General features: G+C 38.7%; 1 protein-coding gene across 2 annotated transcripts in view; it reads left to right on the forward strand.

Moving 5' to 3' along the window:
• The window catches only part of LOC103041141 (AT-rich interactive domain-containing protein 1B), a 330,051-nt gene that overhangs the window by 285,259 nt on the left and 26,973 nt on the right, over positions 1-17,819 (forward strand). For both annotated transcript variants that reach the window (XM_022673204.2, XM_022673205.2), the window contains exon 9: positions 12,739-12,854. In XM_022673204.2, the coding sequence (XP_022528925.2) occupies positions 12,739-12,854 (116 nt within the window). The remainder of the gene's footprint in view (positions 1-12,738; positions 12,855-17,819) is intronic.

Here is a 17,819-nt window from a genome sequence, read left to right on the forward strand (position 1 = left end):
CATTACTTCCTCAGATGAAGTAAAACACTACACTACACTATTATTTTTCACTACAGTACACTATGATACATATGTGCATATGCATATCTCAATTATTTATTCAAAGTAACGTAATACTGCCTGAATTATTAATATTTATTAAAACGCAAAATTATCTGCATTATTCCTTTAAATAAAATATACATATCTAAATTATTAATCAGAAAATATTTGCTGCATTATTTCTTTAAATGAAGGCGAGGCATATGTGCATTATTTTTTATGCTATATTTTTATGCAGTCAAAATGTGTCAACTAGTGGGTGAAGAAAAAATAATATATATTTTTTTAAGGTATGTTTTACAGTCATATTTAGCTCAGAATTTCAGAATATGAAAAACACAGCTTTATCATATTGACAGTGTCTTTTCTGTCCAAGCCTAATTAACAGTGGGAAAGTTCAGCATCTGGCAGGCTGAGAAATCTGACTATGCTAATGTGTTTTTGAGTGTGAGATTAATGTAGTCATTTTTTTATGCAATGCTTCATGAACTTGATTATATTGTTGTAACGAGGTAGCTCACCTAAAGGTGGATTTTAACCACCAACATTATGGGTGGGGGACTAGAGTAAACTAAGTGAGCTACCAACTGAATTATTTATAGAGAGACCCAAGTGCAGAGTGGAACTGAGATAAGGGTTAACAAGGGATATATGTATTTTAAATAGAAACTGAAAAGTTGCTTTACAGAGGGAAAAACCCAACCTCTGCTTAGTAAAACAAATGAAAATGCACTGCACTGCTGGAGGAGTTAAATAAGTGATTTGGACCAAAGGGACAACTTAGACTGCCAGGGGAAGGCTGGCCAGCTCAAATATCACAGAGCAAAGAAAATCCAAGACTAAACTTCCCAAACAAATAAACAAACTCAAAATGCTTAGAGGGAAAACTATTTCTTTCCCTTTCACTTTTTTTTTTTTTTTTTTGGAAAGGAGAGTTTCCAGAGAAACCCTGAGAGGAAACCTCAGAAGGGTAGGTCTGGGATACACAATAGCAAAGAGCAAGAGATTCAAGGAGAACACTCGAGAGAGACTTGGGCGTGTCAGGCAAACTCAAGACTGAGCACAGGGCTAGGGGTTGGCTCTCCTTAAATAGGAGAGGACCAGGTGTTGCTAATTGCCTGTAATCAGGGTGCAGTGGTTCTGGGTTTCCCTCTGGTGGCTGGGGGTGGCATAGCAGGTGGCCCAGCCACAGTCTGCACCCTTACAATTGTATTATATTTATTGGGCTGTGTTTGGCTGGTCCAGTCATGGCCGTCTTCCAGTCTTCCAGACATCGTCTGCTCAGAGTTTTCTCTGGTGTTTTACTCCTGTAGGCTGGACACCGGCCGGCTTCAGCTGCGTAAAAGCCAAAGTGATCATTAGAGCTACTCTACCTATTCATTCCTCTCAGGGCACAGCCATTCATAATGGTTCTAGATAAAGTCATTGTGGTCAGTGTTGTGAACATGCAGTGGCGCTGTTATGATAATGCCTTTTAAAGCAGTGAAAGGAGCCCCATCATTTCTCAAGCATGGTAATAATGACAAATTAAGTGCTGTCCAGCCATTGTTAACAAGCGCCTTTGTGGAGAGCGCTGGTCGATACATCATAAGCCATTTGGCATTTGGAGGAGAAGTTTGTGTTGACACTCTGGTGATTAATGGGGGATATGAGGCTGTGCTGCAGTCAGTGTGTAAATGCTAAGAAAACCATTAAGAGAAGCTTCACTGTCAATAAGAAGTGGCACGACATGATGCCTGCTGCTGCGCCCAATCAGACGGCCTGTCACTCTCTCCTCGTCTTTGTCTCTCTCAGACATCCAGACGTGCAGACACGTGCAGCGAGAGACGCATACACTGTGCGCCTCCAGCACCGTCCATACCTCCTCTCTTATCTCACTCGTCCTTTCCCGTGACCTCTAACGGCCGAGCTTCTGTTTCCTCAAGCTCTGCTGAAGAATAGCACTTCTGTGGAGCAGCTCAGAGTCTGAGAGAGACAGAACTCCACCAGGAGCTCATCAGTGATCCATACGCACTGAAGATAAAGTCAAGACAAAGACCTTGACCAATAAATCAGATCCTAAAATCATTCTAAAGTCAAATTTAGATAAGGGATTATTTTCAAAATACAACAAATAATAATGTGATTTGTTTTTCAGTTCAGTTTACGTTCATTATTCACAATGATATTTTCATTCATTATGAACCCCGTAACAGGACAGGATCATAAAATCATAAATCATAAAATTGGGTCATGTCCTCCAAACCTTTAGTTTCGTTATGTTTGTCTAGTTTTTACGTATATTTCCAAACATGCAGAATTTGAGTTGATTCCTGTTACTGATCTGGTATTATTAAGTGGAGTAGAGAGGAAACAGGAAGCTTTTCCAAGTGTCCTGTAGGAGATTTCAAACCCTCATTTTTTTAGAATGTAAATAAGTTATTTTACTGCAGAAAAAAGGGTTTTGTATCACCTACACTTGTAGCCTGTATACAGAACAATTTCTCTTCCTCTTGATTATATTCCCAAGGTTTTTAATTTGGTAAAATCAATGAAACTCTTATTTTTCTCCAGAGCTGTATTGTGCTGCTGTGTATTGTAAGGAAAATAAACAATTTCTGTTTTCTGATATAGTGCTACAGATAGCACTCACAATTGTAATATTATAAGAAATAGGGGAATATTTCTATTCCCAGCTAATAGTGTTGTAGCTAGTGCTTTTGATTTTCTATTGTATTTAAAAGAAATACAATAGAGCTGATCTCTATAATAGTGTTTAATAGTATTCTACAGAGTACTTTTGATCACCTTCATGTTACCATTGTATAATTCTTTTCTCTGTGAGTCACTGGAATATTTTCTCCATTAGCGAGTCTGCAGAACTTCCCGTCAGACTGTATAGAGCTGCTGTAGACTGTGTGGAGTCTCTGCTCCCACTCTTTAAGCTCTACTGACTGGAAAGAGGCTGGAAGTGGTTTAGTGTTTATGCTGGTGTTGTTCTCATTGAATATTCATACTCTCCGTCATGTGATATGGTAATACAGATGTGCTGAGTCAGAGCCGAGCAGAGGCGCTGGAGAAAACGCTGCTGTCCAGCACAGTTATCTCCCCAAATCACTGCCTCACAACCTCACTGCCTCATTGCCTCACAGTCTCAATACCTCACAGCCTCACTGCTTTACTACCTCACAGCATTACTGCCTCACTGCCTTACTACCTAACTGCTTTGCTACTTCATTACCTCACAGCCTTACTACCTCACAGCATTGCTGCCTGACTGCTTCACAACTCATTACATCACACCCTCACGGTGTTACAACCTAACAGCCTTACTACACACAGCCTCCCTGCCTCATTGCCTCACAGTCTCAATACCTCAGAGCCTCATTGCTTTACTACCTCACAGCATTACTGCCTCACTGCCTTACTACCTAACTGCTTCGCTACTTCATTACCTCACAGCCTTACTACCTCACAGCATTGCTGCCTGACTGCTTCACAACTCATTACATCACACCCTCACGGTGTTACAACCTAACAGCCTTACAACACACAACCTCCCTGCCTCATTGCCTCACAGTCTCAATACCTCACTGCCTCACTGCCTTACTACTTCACAGCATTGCTGTCTCACTGCCTTACTACCTAACTGCTTCACTACTTCATTACCTTACACCCTCACAGCCTTACTACCTAACAGCCTTACTACAAACAGCCTCCCTGTCTCATTGTCTCACAGTTTTACTACCTCACAGCCATACTGCCTTACTACCTAACAGCCTTACTACACATGGCATCGCTGCCTCACTGCCTTACAGTCTAACTACCTCAGCCTTGCTGCCTTCCTACCTAACAGCCTTACTACACACAGCATCACTGCCTTACTACCTAACAGCCAACAACTGCTTTACTACTTCACTAGATCACAGACTTGCTGCCTCATTGCATCACAGTCTCACTACCTCACAGCATTGCTGCCTTCCAACCTAACAGCCTTACTGCACACAATATTGTTGCCTTACTGCTTTACTACTTCACTACCTCACAGCCTCGCTGCCTCATTGCCTCACAGTCTCACTACCTCACAGCCTCACTGCCTTCCTATGTAACAGCCTTATTACACACATCATCGTTGCCTTACTGCTTCACTACCTCACAGCATCACTGCCTCACTTCATTACTGCTTTATTACTGCACTACCTCACAGCCCCACTGCCTCATTGTCTCACAGTCTCACTACCTTAGAGCCTCGTTGCCTTAATACCTAACAGCCTTACTGCACACAGCATCGCTGTGTCACTGCCTTACTGCTTCACTACCTCACAGCATCACTGCATCACTGCCTTACTGCTTCATTACTGCACTACCTCACAGCCTCACTGCCTCATTGCCTCACAGTCTTGCTACCTTAGAGCCTCTTTGCCTAACTACCTAACAGCCTTACTGCATACAGCATCACTGTGCTACTGCCTTACTGCCTCATTACTTCACTACCTTAAAGCCCCACTGCCTCATTGCCTTAGTCTCACTACCTTAGAGCCTCGCTGCCTTACTACCTAACAGCCTTACTGCATACAGCATCGCTTACCGCTCCAACAGCCTTACTGCTTCGTTACTTCACAACCTCACAGCCTTACTTCCTCACACGTTTCCTTCCTTTGCCTCATTTCTTCACTGCCTTACTGCCTCCAGCATGCAAGTTTACATCTAACATGATTTTAACCTTTATAGTATAGTGCATTTGTGTGTGTGTGTGTGTGTGTAATAAGTGTGTTTCTGTATGTTCAGTTTTTTTATGTAAATGCAAACTTTGTTAATAAGTAAATACAGTTAATTAAAGTTGGTTCTTCTATGGTATTGATTAAATAACCTTTTGTAGCACTGTTATTTCTAAAGACAGTGTAAAAAAAAAAAGAACGGCATGATTCAGAGCAAACTACAAGGTTCTGACCAAGTTCTGCCATCAGGTTCTGTAAGTAATTGCGTCATTTTAAGAGCACCTTTTATCATTTCTTCTTAAAAGGCCTAAAGTGAGGCTTAGACAGCTGCCACAAATCCACGGGGCTGACAGAACGACTGCACGGCCCGTCCCAGTCCGGCCCATAAAGCAAAATAAAAAAGCAGGAGTGATTGAGTGCGGCTTATTGTCTCTCAGTCGGCGTGTTAGACCTTTTTGGAGGCATTACTTGATGTTTCTGTGGCTGCGTCCCAAAGCTGCATTTACAGTGGGAAGGTGTCCTCTTTTGTAGTGGGAGGAAGCACTGGAGGGGGAAAACTGCCATTTCTAAATGAGTTCAGGAGCTCTGAGCAACTCATAATTCTCCTGCAGTGACGAAAACAAGCTCTGGGAGAAAATTGGAGAAAGCAATCCTTAAAAAAAGGTGATGGGGTGGGGGGGGTCGTGGGCTGGAGAGGTGGGGGCTGCACCAAATCAAAGGAAATGGAAAAAGCGTAAAAGAGAAGAAATGGCTCGGGGGCAAATCCTTGCCAAATAATTCATTTCTGACCTCCTTAGTAAGTAAATTTGCTAAATAAATAAGAGCTGCTTGGATGTCAAGAATCCGATGCGGCCCCCAGCGATGTGGCTCGTAGCCTTGGCAGGAAGAGTTGGCTTTAATAAATGGCGAGAATAAATGGCTTTTTCTCCTGTTTGATGTGAGGCTTTCTCAAGGATTTAATATGTTAAAAGCTGTCCTTTCATTTTGGGTTTTATTTTGGATTTTGTTTTGGTTGAGTCAGGCTCGCGCCGTGCCTGCCGTTGCCTTGAGAGCAGATTGGATCCATATATAATTCATAGCCTCCCACAGCCTGTGCTGAGCTGCCTGCTTTACCCACCCATCTCTCTCTCTCTCTCTCTCTCTCTCTCTCTCTTTATCTCTTCTTCTCTCTCTTCCTCAGCTTATCTGTACCAGGTTATTATCTTATAAGTTATAATTGTTTTAATCCATATTTTCTAATGTCAATAACAATCATACGAGACCATTCAGTAACTGTTAAAATGAAAATGTAGGTAATGCTCCTGATTTTCTAATGAAAATAACAGTTATATTAAATGACTGTATTTTAATCCTTATATTCCATATGCCAAACTTTCAAATGTACCTGTTGAATTATTTAGGCCAGGTTGGTTATGAGCTCATAACAGCATAGTTTTATGATGTTAGGCTTAGTAAAGCCATCATATCAGTATGTACATTACACCTGTGTGGAACTGTCACTGGATAGTAAAGTGAGTAAGAGATACTGAGGGGAGACGGTTCTTCTGTATTTTTCTGTATTGTATAGGTAGTTAGGCTTTTTCTACTTTTGTATATTGTGTGTTTCTGTGAACAGTAATAACATAGGAGGTGGAGGGGCTGAGGGAGCTGCAGCACCCCCCACTTTCAGTATGGTGTAACTGCAGCTGATAAAAATAAAAACAGAGAAATAAGTCTTGGTGGTGGTGGAAGATATGTATGTTTTTAACCCCACTTTTGCTTTTGTGTTATTGTAAAAACAATTAAACCATTTTATATGATGTACAGAATAAGTTTTAAAGAGCCATGCAAGTATAAAGGATTTCCATATAAAGAAATGAACCACATAAAATAGTTAGATTGCAAATCATATTATATAAAAATGTAAATAATATACATTATTTATTATTTATATAATTAATAAACATCTATTTAATCACTCTTTTTTTTAGTTTTTTTTTAGTTTTTTTTTTTTAGTTTTTTTCAGTTTACACAGTTTAAGTTATGAGTCATAGTTTTATGCACAGTATACCTATTGGTTGCTAAAGAACCCTTGGAGAATCATAAAGCATGTGCCATTAATACCATTGCTTATTAAACATAGGAAACACACAGTACCCAAATACTACCCAAATACTATTTCTTACTAATTTACTATTGTAATAAATATTGATCAAGTTATTGATCATGCTAACTGTCAATACTATTGTTTCCGTGAATGCTTTATTTTTTTTTTGTGATTTGACACATTTTTTCTTATAATATTTCTCAAGATAGTGCTCTGTTTTGTCTAACACACAAAATATGTGAATCAGTGTGTGACATTTGATGGTCTTCTAGATTGTGAATTGTATTTAGGGGACAGTTAATGCACAACAGTGTTATAATTAGATATATTAGACATTTTAAGATATAGGGAAAAAATATTGGAGACCATTTTTATTCCCTCTAATAGCTAGAGTTTAATTTATAATGTAGAAAGCATTGGTTAGTTGCTGTGTATTGTGTACAATAGGTTTCTAGACAGTGGTCCTGCTTTTCTGATGTAGATAATAGTGATTATGAGCCATATATGTTCCTTGTAATAAGGACACTGTTCTACATAGTTCTACATGCTTACATTTCTATTCCCTATTATGGTAATATAACATAACTTTTTTTGTAGGTATAGGATACCTATTTTAAACAGTGTTCCTGCTCTTCTAATGTATGTATGAGTGTGTTGAGCTCAGTGTGTGTGTGTGTGTTTTCTGCACTGAGGTGTGTATGGGCGGTGTGAGTGTGGTTCTGAGTGAAGTGCTGCTGCTGTGTTTAGCAGCGTTTCCTGCTGTTGCTGCTGTTCTGGGCCTAAGGACAGAGAGAGCAGTGATTGGAGAGAGAAAAAGAGAGAGAGAGAGAGAGAGCAGGTCCGTCTCTGCCGTCCTCCCGGCGTCCCACCACCTCCCCTGCTGATCCACCAGGGAGTCACCCCACTCTTCCTCCTCCTCCTCCTCCTCCTCCTCCTCCTCTTCCTCCTCCTCCACCTCCTCAGCAGTAGCAGCAGTCAGGCTGTTTATAGCCGGGTGTTTTTAGAGCCGCTGCTGCCTGCGAGCCAGAGCCAGCACGCCGCAGTGTTTTGATGGTGCCCCGTGCATATATTAAGCATGATTAAACGCCACACTTTCCCTCCATCAAGTGTTTTAATGGCTTTTTTTGATGACATGAATTAGTAATAGTGGCCGCTCTGAGAAGTACGCTTGTTTTTGTGTTTGGTGTTTATTGCATTATCCTCTGGAGAGCGGCACTTTAGCATGTAAAGGAATATAAAAAGGAGACGCGGAGTATTCCGCCGCACTTTGTTGAAGTGAGTGATTGAGGAAAGGAGGCTTGATCCGAACGGATGAAAGTGCTGCTCTGCCATCTCACTCTGCACCGAAATCAATCCTGCCAGGAGATTACATACAGTGTGTGTCATGTAACACTGCCAATGACTAATTACATCTGTGAGATGCGATTACAGCAAGCTTTAGCGCACGGATCCCACTCGTTAGTCATTGTGTGTCAATTTCACCCGTGGCGTTGTCTCTTGGCAGCGCTGAAGTACGGCCCCGGTGACTGACATTAATCCAGCTTGTACGTTTTTCCATTTTTCTCATTATTTCACTTTGTGAATAATTCAGATTTAGTTCAGATCAGCTGAAGTACGCCACGCTCGCTCGCCGCGGCTCATCTTTCATCATGTTTCTGACACAGGTTGATTCTCTCTGATCCAATTCTGATTTGGGTATTTTTTCTCTCGGCTCCTCACAAATTATACACAATCACATTTCTGCAGGCGGAGATCTCTCTATCTTTCTCCCATTTTTCTTTCTCGCTTTCTCTACCTTCCTTTCTATCCCTCTCTCTCTTCATCTTTCCTTAAACTTTCTCTCTCTCCTTCTCTCTCTCTTTTTATTTCTCTCTTGCTCTTTGTTATTCTGTATCCTCCATCTTTTTCTCTCTCCTTGTCTCTCTGTCCTTTTCTTTTTCTTTCTCTTGTTCTTTCCTTCTTTCTGTCTTCCTTTTCTCTCTCTCTTGCATGTCTTTGTATCTCTCTCTATCTCTCTCTCTTTGATCCTCTCATTTTTGATCTCCGGTATCTTTTCTTTTTCCCCCTCTCCTCTGTTTTTCTCTCTGTCCTGCTATTTCTGCCCCTCTCTTTTGCTGTTTCTGTTGTTCTATATGCTCCATCGTTCTCTCTCCCACTCTCTGTCTATCTCTTGCTCTCTCTTCTCATATCTATCGCTCTTTTTTCACTCACGCTGTTTTTGTTTCCCCAATATTTTTCTCTCTCTCTTTAAACATTAAATAAAGTTGGAAAAAATAAATGTTTCCATATTTAATTCCACATATCGATAATGCATCACAAATTAAAACAATACAATATTTTTTTATATCATAATATTAGTATATTGCCCCATCCCTAGTCCTTTGACCTTTGATGTCATCAACTTTTTAATGCCATAAGCCCCATATTCTGTTTTTCTTTACTGTGTAAAAAGACAAGTGACAGGAAATGTGATTAACTAACTTAACCACAGCAAACTAGATTTTTATCTTTAAATCAGCTTTAAACCAGTTAAACTCAATATAATTTTTGTTCTCAAATTCATATCTATGCCTACAATTCAGTTTCTGTTTTTAATAATATTCAGTATTTCTATCCAGATTTTTATCAAACATTTTTTTTTTTCACAATTTTATTTTAAGGGCAGCTAAAAAATTCCTGGCTTTTTCACCCAGAGATTTTATAGCCAGGATGTTTCTATCTCTTTCTCTTTTTCTGTTTGTCTCTTTATCTGATGTACCCCGCCTTTCACTGTTTTTTTCTCTCCCTCTCTCCCTCTCTCGCCCCCAAAGGCAGTTAACCTTTGATTACAGTATTGCAGGCAGTGTTGTCTCAATGTTCTTTCACATGTGTGCATCTGTGTGTGTGTGTGTGTGAGGGTGTGTGAGTGTGTGAGTGTGTGCATGCGCATGCAGCAGGTTGCTGATAAGCTGTCTGATGTCCCCAAAACCATTTGGAGCGTGGAGAAAGCATGGGATTGATTCCCGCCATCGCCATGGCAACAAATAACACGATCCTTTCCAGAAGCACACCTTAATTAGTTAAATTATGACTTGTTGGGGGCGGTTGCGAGTGGAGGGGTATTGTGGGGAGTGGGAGTCATGCCTTTCATTACTCTGGTTTAGACTCACGTGACGGAGGAGAGGCGTTTAATCTGGAGTGAAGGTGCAGGTCGACTCACGCTGATGCTGCTGCTGCTGCTGCTGCTGCAGGCACAGTCTGAGATAATGGAAATAGGCATTGTTTTGTCTAGGATTTGTCTGGTGGCTCTGAGATGTGCGTTCATCATCGATCAGGAGCTGCGCTGTATCATTCAGAAGCCCAGCACTCTCATCTACTAATACAGACGGTCCTTTAATACTGAAAACCTGCCATCTCCCAACGGCCTTTATATCACACGCTGACGAGCTCATGAGCACAGAATGAACAAATCAGAAGACTTTATTAGGATTTGTTTGGTCTTATTAGGGGAGCTTTAATATATATGAAACAAGAACATAAACCCACCTGGTACAATATTAATATTATAAAAATAATGCTAGTTGGATTCCAAGGGGTTGTAGCCACTATGATGCTGCTTCAGCCTCAGCAGCCAGAGTCCGAGAGAGCCTTGCTCTGTCTGCCTGTCTGGGTGGTAGTGTAAATGACACTCCCTCTCATTATAATTTCACATCACATTATGATGAAGGCATCTGTTGACTGCATGTATCAGAACTGGGTCACTCTGCTTTTTTCTGAGGGCAAATTAAGAGACCACATCAGAATCAGTTTCTCTGATTTTGCTATTTATAGGTACATGTTTGAGTAAAATGAACATTGTTGTTTTATTCTATAAACTACGGACAACATTTTTCCCAAATTCCAAATAAAAATAATGTCATTTAGATGGCTGAAATAACAAAAAAGATGCAGAGCTTTCAGACCTCAAATAATGCAAATAAAACAAGTTCATATTCATAAAGTTTTAAGAGTTCAGAAATCAATATTTGGTGGAATAACTCTGGTTTTTAATCACAGATTTCATGCATCTTTGCATGTTTTCCTCCACCAGTCTTACACACTGCTTTTGGATAACTTTATGCCTGCACACCTGGTGCAAAAATTCAAGCAGTTCAGCTTGGTTTAATGGTTGTGATCTTCCATATTCCTCTTGATTATACCGGATTAGAGAGAAAATTGTGCAAAATTAGAGAAAATATGTAATAAAATATTAAAATAATGTTAGTTTAGTAAAATATTACAAATTTGGGTTATCTTTAACAGTAGTGTAAGTGTGTACCTGCTAAACTGGTGTCTATACAGTACGTCTACAGGGATCTACAGTGAGTGTTTGATTATTCAGTAAAACACTAATATTAGATTAAATACAAATAGCATACATACTAAATAATGTGTTAGTGTTTTCATTAAAACATCTCCAAAATGCTCCTCATAGTATTATTTATAGTTTTCATCATATCAGCAGCTGGTTTGGTAAATCAGTGCATAATGATGGTGAAGCTGGTGAGCTGCTGATGGAATTGAACACATCCTCTGGGGGCACTGGCTGTGGGCATCCAGAAGAATCTGGAACCAAGCTTTGTTTTACTTTCTTCAGAATGAGAAATTCTTTTTTTTGTTGTTTTGCTTTATTTATGTTTATGTTTATATATATATATATATATATATATATATATATATATATATATATATATATATATATATATATAAGGCTCATTTATACATCTCGCTTGACATACAAAAATTTGTGTATCTGTTACAAAATTCATAACAGTCACAGCCCACATATAGTTCCAGTCAAAAGTTTGGACACACCTTCTCATTCAGTGTTTTTATTTATTTATTTATTTATTTATTTATTTATTTTATGAATACAAATAAGGGACACATATGGAATTACATAGTAAACAATACAAAAAAAGTGTTTGTCCTCCACATTAATCCCCTGATCTAAACCTGATGATGATGATTTGAGGTGATTTAATTGGGATGAGCTGGAGCTTCACAGTGTGAAGGAAATGCAGCAACTATTGTTCAGCACCTCCAGGAACTCCTTCCTTCAAGACCCTGAGAAAACTATTCCAGGTGACTCTCCCTCATGAAGACACTGAGATTAAAATACCAAGAGTGTGCAGATCTGTCCTTAAGGATAAATGTGATACTTAGAAGAATCTAAAGTATAAAACATACAGACTTTAACACTTTTTGTTTACATAATAATTCAGCATGTGTTTCTAAAAAGAGGTGTGTCCAAACTTTTGACTGGTACTTCTATTTCTTCCTTAAGTTGACTTGGATTTAAAGCAATACATACTAAGGGGCAGTTCTGGGTCAAAAGTCTCTGACAACAACAAACATAGCAAAGTTGAATGTGATCATATACTCACTACAAATAAAATGTAAAAAAGTTTCTTCTTAATTATTCCCATTGTGTTTTGGCTACATTGCCCCCACAATTCCCAGTGCTACTGCTCCGTTATGTCCATATCTGTGATCCTTTAGAGGATGTGCACAAATATGGATAAAAAGAATACAGAGTACGAAGGACTCCATGCGCTTTATATCCATATTTAACATTGAGCATGAATAAGCTTTTTCTTTGGAAAAGAGCCTTTATATCAAGTAAAGGATTTTTAGACATTTTAAGATCCTCAGACATCTCTATTGGGTCTTTATTGTATCAAAAGTAATTCATCTTATTCACTTTTTAAAGTGTGTGGTCTAGTAGTAAATGTATTTTTAATTTTTGTCTTGCTTGTATTTTACCTGCTTTTGTTACTTACAAAAAGGTTCCTTACAGAGTCAAAAATGGCATTTCTATGGCATCATTCAACCTAACCCTGATTCCTCCTTATTTCTAAAAGTGTAATGGTTAATTCTCTCTTCTGCCCGCAGGCAGGGTGCTTATTCTGGGATGCTGGGTCCTGGCTCTGGCTCTTCGTACAGTCAATCAGGGAGTAATGCTACAGAGATGTCGCCACACGGCTCCACCTCCAAATCACCTCCCTCAGGTAACACCACTCATCCAACACCACATTCAGTCCTCCAGCTGAAAGTATCCACTCACATGCGTTGCTTCTCAGCCATGGAAACCCATTCCATGAAGCTCTCCACACTCTACTCTACTGTTCTTGATCTAATCTGAAGCTACATGAAGTTTGGAGGTGTGTAGTGATGAACTCTGAAGCTACATGAAGTTTGGAGGTGTGTAGTGATGAACTATAAAGCTACATGAGGTTTGATGGTGTGTAGAGATGTAGTGACTCTGCAGAAAGTTGGTGAACTCTGTGCTCTAAGCTCACCAGCATCCGCTGACCCCGCTCTGTTATTTTACACTCGCTGTCGCTCCCAGTCTCTTCCGCTGTTATAATATCACAGACAGTTGGCTGTGGAATATTTAGTCGTGAATAGTGAAATTTCACAACTGGACTTGTTGCACAGGTGCTGCATCACCATTCTCTCACTATTGTTTGTAGTTCTAGGTGGTTGGTTTTTATACATCTAAGTAAAATGATTTTGAGTGAATACTTTTTGACATATAGTGTATAATCTGTTATATCTCAGGCTGAAACTTTTCGACATTGTTAGAAAGTGCTGCTTTCTTTGTATTGTGTTATCTGGTCATGGCTTTCTTTAAAACAAGTTCATCCAATAAGCAGAAACACCATGATAAGAATACAGTAGAGTAGAGTACCAGAGAGTAAAAAAAACATCTTAACTTACAATGGAGGTCAATATAAAAAGACTTTAGGCAAGTTTGGTGCATATCTGTTGGTTCATTTAAGGTAAATTGCTATTGCAAGATAATATTTTTTTGTCCAAATCTAAAAATAGAATAACAAAACTGAAGACTCAAGGTTTTGGTGTGTCTCTGACGAAATAAAAAAACTAAGCTGCAAATTTATCTTCAAGGGTATGATGTGGTTTAGCTCAAACTGCTATTTAAATGAGGCACAATGTACAGGGCAGGTAATAACAGAGGTCAAGTCTCAACAGTGGTCAGAAAATGGTCATGTAAAAATAAATTACAATGTTTTTGATACAAAAAATAGAAGGAAAATAAATACAGCATTTTATAGACTTCACACATTTCTCATGATAAGTATGCTATAGGCTTTTGAATTTGAAAGCTTAGCAAATGCTGTTAAATTCTGGTATTGAAAAGAGAAAAATAGCTGACCCAACCTCAGGATGGGGCGTGATTCTCTTTGTTTTCCTAAATTCACTGCCGCTCGCTGCAAGAGAGCCAACTTCACTCCTGCATGTTAAGTTCAGCCTGTTGAAAACCGATGAAAAGCTCCGAGCCCCAACAACAGCCCCTTCACCTCGCCGCATTGTCACCGCCGCGCCTCTGAGAAGGTGACGCCGTAATAGAAAATATTTCTGTGCAGCTTCGCAGCGCTGGAGATCAGACTGTCTGCATGACATTTGGAAGACATCAATTGAATTAGAGTGCTAAGGTTCTTAAAAATTCATTTCTGCTGCCTCCAGGGTTGTTCAAAAAAAGCAATTAGTTTCACATTGTGAGGCATTCTGTACGTTGAGTGGGGAGGAGAAAGAGATGGACCTTGGGACCTCCGCAGATATTCACAGTTCTGAACGTCTCTCAGACCTTTCCTCCCCCCGATTACTCTCGGATTTCTTTACGTTCGTTTTTTATTCCATTCTTACTCTGATTAAACATGTGATAAGGACCTTGCCAATGAAAGGACGTTTTCTGCGATAAACGGAATTTACCGTTTCAGAGCCACTTCAGATGAAAAAAAGTGATCCGGTTGTTAGACGGTACGCTCTTGTAGTCTTTGAGGGAGCTTTAATGAAGGCAATGATATAATTATTAATGTATAAGGAAAATATGGATATCTAAGTTAACCCTTTGAATGGTATGATGGTTACGATGGTTAGTTAGTAATAGCATAAAAAAGATAATAATAATAATAATAATAATAATAATAATAATAATAATAATAATAATATGGTTATTATGCTTAATAACTACATTGTTATCCAGTTTATATTATTTTTTGTCACGTACAACCCTTACAGCCACTTGGGATACCACAGTAACCACTTATCGTCCACATGGCAACCACCAAGGATACTATAGCAAGCATTCAGCACCACCCTAAAGGCAACTTGGGTTACTATAGCAACCACTTATCTACCATTAAGCAAAACAACACACCTGGAAAACCATAGCAACCCTAACAACCACAAAGAATATAATAGCAAGCATGCAGCAACAACTTAACTGTCCATCTTAACTGGAATACTATACCAACCAGTTATAAACCACCTGTAAAAGCATAGTAACTACATAGGAACCACTTCGCAAAACCATACCAACCACCTGGGATACAATATGAACAACATTTTCAAAGGGATGTAATTGGTATGTTTTATTTATATATATATATATATATATATATATATATATATATATATATATATATATATATATATATATATTCTCCCAAATTTCAATTAAAAACATTGTTATTTAGAGCATTTATTTGCAGAAAATGGAATGAGAAATGACTGAAATAAAAAAAGATGCAGATCTTTCAGACCTCAAATAATGCAAAATAAAACAAGTTCATATTCATAAACTTTTAAGAGTTCAGAAATCAATATTTAGTGGAATAACCGTGGCTTTTAATCACAGTTTTCATGCATCTTGGCATGTTCTCCTCCACCAGTCTTACACACTGCTTTTGGATAACTTTATGCCACTCCTGGTGCAAAAATTCCATCAGTTCAGCTTGGTTTGATGGCTTTTGATATATAGGCCAATGGTCTTGTTGATACTGTTACCAGCCTACATGTTGATATAAATCCAGATGTAAAGCACAGCTTAAGCTAGCGTATGGCTAATTGATTAGCAGTCAGTGGCCTTGCTCGGGCCGCTGTGTGAGGTCTGATGTCGTGGAGTCAGATAGGCATATGTAGTGTTTATAAATAGCAGTCTGAGCTGAAATGGGTGATAGTGTGTTAGTAGAGCTCCTCCACCGTACTCCCCGAGGCGATAACACAGAAGAGCTTTGACCAGATTAACACACTCACACTCTCTGCCAGCTGGCCCTCTGGGAGACACACACACACACTCTTCTGCTCTCATACACACACACTACCTCTAGCAACGAGAAATGTTCGAGCCACAATACAGCACTGACACCATGCGCTGTCTAAACTCAGCCCTGAAAAAAGAAATCATATTGTACACTGCCTGTCAAAAAGGTTTGTGGATGATAATGTAAAGTCTATGTAATAATTTAATATAGTTTACAGTAACTTAAAGCAGCAGTCCCTTAATTTTTTGTCTTTTAATATCTGTGAATTAGGAGGGCACAATATCTTCTAATTCTAATTAATGGTATCATTGTCCTGGCACAACCATCCCTACAATGTATCTACAATATGTGATGTATATATGCAATATATGTTGGGTACATTTTGACAGTATTTCATGAATTAATTAAATAAATAAAAAACAATATACTCACACCCATAGAATTTCACACAGTGAATTATTTACATTAACTTTCACTAAAGAAATTACGCCACTCTAACTCCAATGATTCACATTGTCTTGCCATGAGCACACTGACAAGTGATCAGTCTGACAAGATAACACCTCACAGCTTATACAGGTGTACACAGCAAATTTCACAGTGTTATATCAGCACTACTAGAGTTAAATAATCACTGTGACTAATTCAAATAATTGTCACACTAATATTGTTATAAGGATTATAATTTTACTTTTTATAAGTATTTTAATAGTACTAATACTAATACTACTGATAGTACACTAATATTAGTGTTAAATCAACCCATTCTGATTGGCTGTCCTGTTTTTTGTCTCAATAAAAAAAAATGGACAGCAATAAAATTTTAGAAGATTTACTGCATCTTGAAACTTAATGGGTTTTATGGTACAAATATCAGATTTTTTTGTATATTGTTGTAAGAATATTTAAATTATTGCTAACTGTTTTATTAATTTTACCTGCTGAAAGTGGACAAAAAAGCTGGACAAAAGCTATAATACAATTTCTTAAATAAAAGCTATAAATGAAACACATAAAATTGTTTAAAACATAAAAAATAGGTTAATATGAACATAATAGTTACAATTATTACCTCAACATGACAAATATTAGGCATTTATATTACATTCAAGAATTTTTGACCTGCTTGAATATCTCTTCGCAGTGTTGGTTGGTTGGTTGGTTAGTTGAGTTTAACGCCACATCAGCTCGTCAGCTATTTCGTGGCAGGATAGGTATTGTTTATTCACAAGGTTCTATGATCTCGTCCTTAGATGAGGACTCGTAGGTTGGTAACAGTTAAAAAGGTCAGTACTTTGTTTGCATTGTCTTTGTTGAAAATGTCCACTAGTGTATCTGACAGGCAGATTTTTTGTTTCGTAGATAAGTATCTTGGGCATTCGGTAAATATATGTTTTATAGTAATAGTTCGTTGGCACACATCACAATGTGGGGGTCTTTCGCCCTTCAGTAAAAAGGAGTGCGTCAGTCTAGTGTGGCCAATGCGGCATCTTGAGTAAATGACTTGATCCCATCTATTGTCTACATACGTGTTGGTGACACGATCAATTTTGGGATTGAGCTCGTACAGTTTGCTGTTTATTTGGGTGTTCCATTCGCTTTGCCACTTCTCATTAATGTATTTGTGAATTAGGGCCTTCACGTCTGTTGGTGGGAGTTTGCAGTTCGCTGTTTCGGCCTTTGATGGCCACTATGTCCTGGTATCCAGCAGAATTTTATATCAAAATTTTCAATTGAAAGGTTGTGCAATCTATTCAGAATGGTGTGGATTAGGGGGTGACCTGTGTCGAGGTTGTCCAGTGCTTGTAAACAGGATTTAGAGTCGGAGCAGATCATGGATTTCTGCTGTCTTGTGGTGGTGACGTGGTCAACAGCCATTAAAAGAGCGTAGGCTTCGGCTGTGAA

This window comes from Astyanax mexicanus, chromosome 14, assembly GCF_023375975.1.
Source record: "Astyanax mexicanus isolate ESR-SI-001 chromosome 14, AstMex3_surface, whole genome shotgun sequence".
NCBI lineage: Eukaryota > Metazoa > Chordata > Actinopteri > Characiformes > Acestrorhamphidae > Astyanax > Astyanax mexicanus.